Source organism: Andrena cerasifolii, chromosome 5 (assembly GCF_050908995.1).
Source record: "Andrena cerasifolii isolate SP2316 chromosome 5, iyAndCera1_principal, whole genome shotgun sequence".
Lineage (NCBI taxonomy): Eukaryota > Metazoa > Arthropoda > Insecta > Hymenoptera > Andrenidae > Andrena > Andrena cerasifolii.
This window is the reverse complement of record NC_135122.1, coordinates 1,246,438-1,257,500: the sequence shown is the minus strand read 5'-3', so window position 1 is coordinate 1,257,500 and position 11,063 is coordinate 1,246,438. Positions and strand designations below refer to the sequence as shown.

The window sequence follows — 11,063 nt, the reverse complement described above, 5'->3', positions numbered from 1 at the left end:
CGAACGGCTTTGAACGGATATCGAACGAATATTCAACGGGTATTGAACGACTTTTAACGTGAATCGAACGGACGTCTATCATACGTGTATGGTATCGCTTTGATCATGAATTGTACTACTTCTACATAATAATTAGAACTATCGTCTTAATCTAGCGTACATGCAGAAGGTTGGAGGTTGAGGAGGGTGAAGAAAAACTGTTATGCATTAAAAATTGATTATATTTTACTTGTGTATTTCCCTCTGGCGTTTAGACCACCAGTTGAATATTTTAAATACATTTTGCATGGCACAGTGCTTTGCGTGTCTGCCACATCGCAGAGTATTAATTACGTTTAGCTTATTTAGGGATTTGATATCCTCGTAGTCAATGTCTAGCGTCTCGATGATCACGTCCGCTCTCGTATTTTCATCGAGGAAATCCACGAGCCAATCGCGTTTCTGCAGCCCTTTAACGTATACGACATGGGGTGTGTCATCTTCCTCGTCGATCGCATCGGCTACAGCTTTCATAATTAGCTGTTTAGCCATACTGTACGGAACGTCACCATCTTCCCAACGTAGTCCATGATGTTTTGTCACCAACCACCGGATGCTCGATTTGTCGGATTTTGTAAGAAGATATTGTGGCATCGAACTCCCAAAAATATAGTGCGAGAGAATTGTTCCCTTTCGTAGGATAGCCACTTCCTTCGCGACAAATCTTCCATCGACGATGAACCCTTGCAGGTCAACGAATGTTGGTACGACCATTATCGATACAATTTAGAGGTCCGTTCACTTCCAAGACAGACTGGAGAATGCACTCTTTCTCGTAAAGCATCTCAATTTTCACGATGAAATTTTGTACGAATTTGGTACAGGAGAGGGCGGACAAGTAGCGCAGTAATTTAATTGATTTTGCGCACCACATTTGTCAGCGGATTGTATTCAACCACCCGATCGTGCAGAATCAAACAGTAGGCCGTAGTATTTGCAGGTACGTTTTCTTTACAATCAAATTCTATGCGCACGTCCACGGTGCTATTCTTGATCGACTCATTTTGTCGCGAGCAATCAATCACCACGAGGGGGCCAAATTGCAAAAATTGGGCTACGGTGAATAATGCCTCGTTGCAACTATGTCCGTAATACGATTTACGAAAATGCGTATACATGTTAAATAAGATGGCGTGCCTATTCTTGTCAAAGTCCAAGTTCATGTCATCGTACGGGTAAAATTCCGAGTTGAGAAAAAGTTTTACATTGGTCAATTTGCAGTGGTCAAATCGAGTAACATCTTCAGTCATCACATTCTTTCGAGCAGTCTGTAGAGCAAAGATAATGTATCGCGGCTTCTCCAACTGTGCAGCTGCCTTCACGGCCCACGAATGCTTGGTCGTGCTCTGTAAGAGAGGATACTCATACAGATCCCACGAGCGAAAACTAATGCTCAGGTTTTGTCCACTTTCCAAAGCATGTAGCAACGACAGCTTATTAACGTCGTTCAGCGTCACGTGAGGCATCCGCCATTGCACTTTAAGTAATTCAATTTCTGGTTCCAACGTCGGCGATCCTATTAGAGAATTGTTATCGTTGCGCGATCGTATTAAAATCAATTCGTGACGCGCATTAATAACCATGCGTTTGTAGTCCTCGCAAAATCCCAACAAATATTTGAGCGGGATGCAAAAATTGAAATGATTTTTCACTATTAGCTCATCGTGCCGTTTCAAGCCCCATCCCGCATTCTCCATATTTTTGTCTTCATCAGATGTCATCGATACATAGTTTTTAAGCGTGCTAGTTATTCCAACGTTTCTGTTGCGATCAATCTCCACACCATTCAGTTCACATCGAATCTCATCAAATATGAATGCCATGCAATTATTTCCCAACATCACCGATGATACATCATTCGGCTTATTTATCGTCAATTTCCCCTCCAGGTAGAGGAAACTTTCACACGGTAATGTGTATAAATCCTGTTGCTGTATAGGTATTCTTATCTCATCGCTGTATCCAAACGTCGTGTTGACGTAAGGGTTGTATGTGTGAGTCTCAAGCTTGACGATGCGATCATCAAACGTCGGCTTCGCGCCAATGCTTAGAATGTCAGTCATTTTTCAACTTAATTGCGTACAATGAATCCCAGCGATTTCAAAAATGCAATGTTCGCAGCACTGAACCTCTTCTTTTTAGCGTAATCAGAGCTGTTGCAGTTGCAGTTGTTGTTGTTGTTGCTGCAAACAATTTCGTTTGGAAGAAACGTGTTTCTGGAGTCGTTCAACACAAGCATCTCATACGACTGCACCACATGTATTATCATCGACGTCGTCGTACGTGCAGTCTGATGGTAATCTCTTCACCTCGAAAATCAAGCAACCGCCCGTCTTGATCCACAACACGTATCGTTAGATCCGAAATGACCTGTGCGGTGATTGGAAGGTAAATGATCTGCGCGGGCGTTTCCGATATCTTATATCCCGGCGGTACTCTGGGAGAAAATTCATGTATGGTATGTACGCGCTTTCCATTGCTGTACGCGCCAGCGGTCACGCTACATTCTACGCGAATAATGTTCACATTCATGATATTAATCGGATCGTCCGATTCGTGCCACTGTTCCGGTTCTAATACGCGATTCGTCGAGAATCCCAGTAGCCGTTCGAGTAATCGCTGCTTCAAATACTTGGCAATGGCGTCTAGTTCGTAGGTACCGTGGGGAATCGTAATGTATTCATGGATGATGTCAACGCTGCTGTTGACATCATAGTTTACGGCGAAGTAGAATTTATCGTTGCTCGAGTCGATGTTCGGTATTCTGTGATAAGTTTCAAAGGTTGTTAGACCAAGCTCGTAATCATTGTCGCTCAAATCTATGAGTGGAAAGTAGCTCACCGCGAGGGTGCTACTCTTGCCGGTTAGAGTGAATGTTAACGACATATTCCAAGCTGTACGACTGGACTCGTACTGAATCAAAGTGGTGAGAAGTCAATCCTTAAATTTGCAACCAATCGTTTGTAGAAAGCGTAGACATAGTTGACCACAATTGCTCTGATTGTACTCCTGATAAGGCGCGTGATTGTATTCGATTTTCACGACATCTTTATCCAGATATTGTACCAATTCCTTAGGCGGCCGAAGATTGCCAAAGCTGTCGAAGTATACAGCTCGACGCCCCCTCTTCGCATACGCCACCCAATGAGTCCCCGGTCCCTCGACATTATCCAAATTCACGATACCGCTCTCGTTTCGGCGTACTCCTCCAACAGGTAGTGCATTGCGCATAAAAACACCTCTAAAAAATGGAATACGCATACGTTTTGCCAACTCCCCCAATTGCGCATCTGTAGTTACGCCCTCGGGCATTTTTATTGTCTTTTCGGCGTTTTTTTTTTTGTTTCGATATTCCCTGTCCGCGCTTGTATGGTGCGAGATAAAGTCCGCGACCTTCCATGGTGCGATTATGACGCTGCATTTCCTGCAGCTGATGTTGCGCCGCCTTATTATCGTTTACCGCCTTGGCGATCCCCGCTGCTCCACCGGCTAATGATCCGAGAACACCTAGCAGCGGGAGAAGTGGTAATATGCCACCTCGTTTTGCCACCGGAAGTATCCGCTTTTGCGATGCTCTCCTTACAGTCCTTTTGCGGGGTTTTGTTTTCATCCCCATTCCGATTTTCGTCTTAGCTTTCATAGCTGCCCAAACAGCTGTAGCAGCACCTCTTTCACCCAGAGTCGAGTCTCGCGCAACGATGTGTTTTCGCGCTTTGTCAGCGAGAACCTTATCTGCCGTGTGCCTTTCACCGAGGTCGTTGCTACGCGAATATGCAATATCGTGTTCGCGACACGCTGCGTCCAACGGATTGATGCCTCGATCGCCTCTAGCCAATCGTTTTGCCAGATGAGTTCCTGGACCACAAAACTGATATCCCGGAATATGTAATTCGATAGGTAACGCGTTTATCGCCCGATTTATCAGACCACAACCTTTCTTTACTCTCTTCGACGACATTCGCTGCAGTTTTTAATCAATGGTGCTGGACCGTCGATATGCGTTCGCTGCCAAGGGCGATTATAATGTTCCAAGCATCGACGATACTGCTGAACCTCAGAATCGACTTTTATATGCTCGGGGAGTCTGTCCCACAACTGATCGATGTGTCTGCCAAACTCTCGCAGTAGAATAATTTTTTATATATATTTCAACTGCTCAGCGGTTTGGTCTCGAATATCACAATTATCCGACAGGATCAGAAGCATTTTGAATAATGAGCTGTTTTGCTTCGGCGCGAGCCTATAAATAGAGCGCACCGCAGCTTCGACGTATCAAAATCATTTTTCACAGTTCACGGAGAGGATGCGATTCGTGCGACAACCTGTGGCGATACGCGTGACTAATTTTGATGATAAATCGCAAATGATGTCTCCGAAAACGAGACGCAGACACGGTAGCATGCTACCAAACACTATACGCTGCCTCATTTGTGGTCCATCAAATTGTGGAAAGACCAACGTGCTGGTCAGCTTGTTGGAAAGTCCTCACGGCGTGTGCTTCGAGAACCTGTACGTGTATTCCAAGTCGTTGCAACAGCCAAAATATAAGTATTTGGAGAATTTATTGACTGCGATAGATGAAATTGGCTACTTTACATTTTCAAATAATAGTGACGTCATCCCACCGAGCGAATCGCTTCCGAATTCCATTTTTATCTTTGATGACGTGGCATGCGAAAAGCAAGATACGATAAGGGAATACTTTGCAATGGGACGCCACTCGAACGTCGACTGCTTCTATCTCTGTCAGACGTATGCAAAGATTCCCAAACATCTTATACGCGACAATGCGAATCTGTTGATACTGTTTAAGCAGGATGGTACCAACTTGAAACATGTGTACAACGATCATGTAAACACTGATATGTCTTACGAGGATTTCTGCGCTTTGTGTCGTAATTGTTGGCAGCGGGGGTATGGTTTCATGGTGATAGATAAAGATAGCGCGATGTCCAATGGGCGTTATAGAAAGGGATTTAACGAGTTTGCGCTACCGTGAGATGCTCAATCGTCGTCAACACATCGGTGGGAAAGCAACGTCTGCGATACAATGATGATTAGTAGTCAGGAGATTAAGGATCGCAAGAGAATAGCGATGGAAATTGCAAAAACCAGCGAATCCATTCGCAGGAAACATCAGTCTTTGAAGACTGACAAGATGGATGAAGATATCGCGCTGGAAAAATACTTTAAACCTATTACCGAGCCCTTAAAACATATTGTGGAAAATACTGCTGAGACAGAAGCTGACATATCACCTGCGACGAGTATGAGCATTGAAACATTAACGCCTAAAACAAAAATCCGGCCGAAATGGAACGCATCGCGTACAAGAAATAGTAAACAGTCATACATGTCATTGGAAAATTCGCTCGTAACCTCCACACCAGTTCAATCGAAGCGGAAACGGTTGAATGTCGCATCAAACGATTCCACGGTTCCTCCTGCGTCAATAAATACATTTCCCGATGTACAGTCGCTCACAACCAATGATGACGAAGACGTGTATGAAACTTCTGCCGATGAGTCGCTTGCAGCATCTATTAGAGAGCAACTCCAAACATCCGAGGGGCAAGAAACGTTTCGCAACCATTTCGGTCCGCTGGGACAAAAATACATGAGCGCAATCCTAAGTGGAGATAGGGATACGACCATAGATTATGTGTACGGTGTATACTTTGGTGGTAGTGGAATGATGCTGGGGGATAAGGTTTTCGATATGGACAAGGATGATAATATAATCATAGACGGTGTAAGATATGGAGGAACGCCTGGTCTGTACGAACTGATTTTCAAGAGAATTCCCGATGATGCTATATACACAGATGCTGATAAACAAAAATACAAAAGTATACTGCTGATGACGAATGCTCACAGACGTGGTCATAACGCACAAAACCCCATATTGGGTAACAAGGGATACAAGTACAAACATGTAATTGCGCCACTACTACCCCGTGTATTGACCAGTAAAGCGGGGAAAGGTCTAAGGACATCGCGAGTCATGGTGGTAAACGATAACAAGATCGATTATGTGCACTGGGATGATCCCAACGAGCTGGTGGATCGATTGCGTTTGCTGGAAGCGTCGCGTCAGGCGGGTAACAACTCGCACGACAACGAAATTCTATCGATTATCGAGGAACTCCGCGAGGCAGGCCTCATTATAAATTAAACCGCACGCCGATGATGTGCACTGTATGCGTCGAGATGCCGATCAACAAATTTGGGGTATCGCTCGAGAAGAGTGGAGCAGCTACAATGGACTATTACAAATGGAGCGGCATGCTTCGAAATTATATGCGTGATAACGCTCTTTGCGTGACCGGTGCCGACTTTGATGCAAAATCGCGCAAGATACGACGCGTAGCTCAGCCGGTGGCCGACACAGATGCCGTTAATAAACTATATGTGAAAAAGAGCATTAAACTTTTGAGAGAGCAGCAGGAAGAATTAGAGATGAAGCTGGTCGCGTTTCAGAGAGATATGCTGACGTTGCAAAACAGCGTTCAAAAGATATCGCAAGCATTGAATCCTATCCCGCAGCAACAATGCGAAGGAGAATCATGTGAGACGGTTGAACTTGTCCAGAATTTCCTTGGGGCGGTGGAGAGCACATAATGCACGTACACGATAATTATCGCATCATTCGTGGCAAAGATACATCTGCGATCAAACATGCAGCCATTTAAGAAATCCATGAGTGAAGAAAACTATGGCCACAAGAAGCTACAACTTGTGGAGAAATTGCACGCTCCAGCTCGAAGACATTTTCCTCGGAGGCGCGTCATAGTGCGTGGATACGACGATCTGTGGCAAGCTGACATTGTAGAAATCCGTCCATACTCGCGATTCAACCAGGGTCACCACTACATACTCACCGTCATCGATGTGTTGAGCAAGTATGCATGGGCGTTGCCGCTCAAGACTAAAAGTGGCGCTGAGGTGACTAAAGCGTTTGCAAAGATATTTAGAGATCGATATCCGAAAAATTTGCAAACCGATCAAGGAAAAGAATGTTACAACACCGATGTGCAGAAACTCTTGAAGAAGCATGACATTAATCATTATTCAACGTATTCGGTGATGAAGGCCTCCGTCGTAGAACGTTTCAATCGAACTTTGAAGAACAATATGTGGAAACTGTTTACGCTGAATGGAACCTATAGATGGACCGATTCGCTACCGCGTCTACTTGCAGAGTATAATGCGGGAAAACATAGAACCATCGGAATGCGTCCTTGCGATGTTACCCCTGCGATCGCCGACAAGCTGCTAGCCACAGTATACAGCAACCTAAAGATCGCTGCTCCAGCGAGATTCGAGTTGGGCGAGTTTGTGCGCGTGAGCAAATTTAAAACCATCTTCGATAAAGGCTATACGCCGAATTGGACAACGGAGGTGTTCGAGATAGCCAAAGTACAGACAACTAATCCCGCGACGTATCTGCTCGTCGATTCCTGTGGAAAACCCGTTGCCGGAGGATTCTATGAACACGAGCTGCAACGCGTCGCCGATCCTGATGTGTATCTAGTGGAAAAAGTGCTGCGTAGAAAGGGGGATAAGGTATACGTCAAGTGGTTGGGGTTTGATAAATCACACAATTCTTGGATAAATAAAAATAATGTATTGTAAAATAATAATAATAATACATGGTTCAATAAATACAATGTTATACATACAAGTTCAAATTTCTTTTTTTATAATATTTTTATAATGGAATTTTACAACGGAATTTTATAATGTCCCCAGGGCAGAGTGTAGGTAGAATCGGGTACGATATACCGCTTGTCGTCGTATGGACTTAGAGCGATTTTGGATTCTGAAATGGTGTACACTTTATGCAATTTAGACCGTATGCATGATTGCCTGCGAACCATTTCGATCTCCTTTTGCAAACACTGCGCGTAGTCGTCGAAAGTTATCGTTCTGGCTATGACGTTGGTCTTGACGCCTTTCGCTTTTTTCGTATCTTTTTTACCGTCTACGCGAAGTGCATACATTTTCGCTCTAAGACCTACGAATTCGGTTATTATCATCCCATTATTTTCGTCCTTCATCAGCCCCGGAACCTTCTTATTTAAGCGCGGCATATTATATGTATTGTCAGTAGGATAATCGCTTGTGTCGAATCTATCGATATTGCGTTTCACGGACTCGTAGATATCATCGCATCGAATGTGATAGATGAGGCTATCAGTGTCTGTGTATAGAATTTTACATTTTTGGCCATATAGTGGAGACATGTACTCGTGATGAAATTCGTACAAACAAATTTTTGATATGTCTAGAATGCACATACCCACATATATCGGTTTGTTGAATTTCACCTCGAGTTTTCGCAATTCAACAGCTATTAAATTTTCCGAAAAAACACTTCTGCTGTGGAAATTCGGTTTCACGATCATTGCCTCCGCACCATATCGCCCTTCCCAATGTGTTAAAAGTTTTACGTCCACCTGATTTCGCACATTTTCCATAGTTTTACCGAATACTGCGTTGTTCATCAATTTGTACAAATTTTTTTCAAAGTCGTTTGTCGCGCATGTTCTAAACCGTGTATTGAGTTCGATGTAATCGCGGAGCCAGGGAGATTGAGCGAATTGAAGCGCGCGGTGTATCTTTGTAATACGAAGACCGTGACTCGTGCACTGCTGCAGGTTGCGATAATGGATAACGTAACGCTGCTTATCGTATACCGTCGCGAGTAACTTGTCCTGTCTGCTGCCAGGTGGTTTGGCACGCGTCGGGCAGAACGGTAGATCGGCGTGAGCGTCGTGCAGACGTTGCGGATATTCCAGATATACCTCGAGAATGTATCCCGTGGGCGAATCGACAGCGATCGAAGACACGTCAAAATTTGCGACATCTTCGACCCATTGAAATTTGGCGTATGGTAGGGGCTGGCACATTGCCCATCCGTACAAGTTGTTCACGTCAAAGTACATCAAGTACGATGACTGTTCCGATGGGTTGTAAGATGACATGTACTTGTTATTGGCGTGTGCGTATCTTCCGGAACATTGGCTTAAACCGCCACGTATACCGCGTTCGATAAACATGACCATATCAATGTCTGTGAGCAATTCGAATGTAATTTTGGTATGTTTTAGCATGGCATCCCACGTAAAGCCAGGTAAAGTATAATAATGCGCTGAATCTATTCCGTAACTCTTGATACAACTTTCGCGAAAATTTTCAAAAATATCTGCCAATAACAAGACATCTGTTTTCAAATACAAGTCGCTGTATTCGCCCAAAGTTCTAATCCTGAAACGCTGCCAGACAATCTCGGCGTGCGCGTAATCGCTCTTGGATACAGTCTCACCCGTTAACGAACTGTAGAATGACTCGCGCGGTGGTAAGCATGGATCCTGCAGCTTGTTCGCGCAATCAAGGTATTCGTATGGAAATACACCCTTTCGCGTCAATAAATTGAAATCTTCGATGGATAATGTTTCAAATTCGGATCGTAAAATTTTTAATTTATCCGCGCTAAGAAAAGATGCTAATTTGTCGAAACTGGTATTGAGAAATTTGTATGAATCGATGAATCGCAATTTAATACATTTTCGCGAGTCTGAGTCAGCCGTATCTTCAACATTTTTTGTGAATGAAATGTACTTTTCTTTCGTTATGGGTAATACGTCAATGCTGCCTCCGAAAGCGGTAGCTATTTCCTCGATAATGAAATGCGAATCGTAGCCGGATAAATTATGGAAAACTATGGGGATGTAAAACGCATTTTTATAATTTAAATTGCACTCCGAATGTGCTGGGCCTCTAAAGCGTCCGGATAGATGGCAATGATCGCGAACTCGTACATCTTCAGCCTTGAATGGTTCTTCGCAAATATGACAGTGTGTTGCATCGCGAAATGTCGCCCATTGTTCGGGAGTTAAATCAAGCATGGGAACATTGTTGGTCAGAATGGGTTTGGCGAAGTTTGCAAAATTTTCCAGTTCGTTGACGAACCATGAAACACAATCCGCGTCGCGGCGACATCGATACGTCGACAGTGATGTATCGTACGAGCAATGCATATAATATGCAATGCTGTGCACTTTATGGTGTTGATACGCGCGCAATTTACTATCCATTTCACCCATTCGGTGATTGTCCTCTGTTTTTTCAATGATGCACTCAAGATCGGCGTACACCACGAAGGGGAGCCGCTCCTTCATACAGTGGTTGCTGAATTTGAGCAGATTGTTTCCTACGCTGGGCAACAGGATGGCGCAATCATTCATTTGCCCGCAGTCCAGCGAATGGGCCTCCAACTTCTCGGCAGATCCAAAGTAGTGCATGCATCTGCAAAAAATCAAAAATTTTTTTATTTAATTTTTTTCAACGATATTTTTCAACGTTTCATAAGTTTATGTACATACCGATCGCAGATGTATTTTTTTTCTCTGTGCCTGCTCAACTGCATGCTCACCAGTCGGGATAAGTTCTTGATCAGCACAAAGTGCCCTACATCGCCGTGCTCATGATTCGGCGTGTAGAGCAGATTGACGTGTCGATCCCTCTTTTGGCTGGTGAGACGCAGCGGAAAGACCGTCGATCCTTTCTCCATCCCGAACGTGTACACGTTGACGGAGATGCCGTACTGCCGCTCAAACTTCCCAAGCTGCTCTAGGGACATTGGAAACTCAATGTCTTGGAGATTTAGCACCAATGTATAATGTGGATATGAACTTGGTCGATGAGGGTTTCTTTCGGCGGGATGGAGAGCTGCGACCACTGCCCGCGCGAAGCAGGCGTTATCCTCGGATCGTACGCTAATTGTCGCTTTCTTCATCAATATTTCCCGTGGCAACTTGAAGTGGCACCCTGCGCGCAGCGGATTGTACTTATTAACGTTGACGGTTAGGTTGAGAATCCTCATCAATGCCCATCCACTATCGCGTTACTGAAACTCTTCCAACGATGCCAGGGTGGGTTCGATGACGCATCGTTGGTACCACTCCTGTAGATCACATGTACCGAAGAGTTCGCAGTTCCGGGTATTGATGCTTTTGCAA

At 44.3% G+C, this 11,063-nt stretch overlaps 1 protein-coding gene across 1 annotated transcript in view; it reads right to left on the bottom strand.

Moving 5' to 3' along the window:
* Positions 1-10,840, bottom strand: part of LOC143368818 (uncharacterized) — a 252,712-nt gene extending 241,872 nt beyond the window's left edge. The window contains exons 1-2 of the mRNA XM_076811919.1: positions 10,428-10,840; positions 8,346-10,350 (exon numbers count right to left, since the gene is read on the bottom strand). Of these exons, the coding sequence (XP_076668034.1) occupies positions 8,346-10,350; positions 10,428-10,840 (2,418 nt within the window). The remainder of the gene's footprint in view (positions 1-8,345; positions 10,351-10,427) is intronic.
* Between the last annotated feature and the right edge of the window lie 223 nt (positions 10,841-11,063).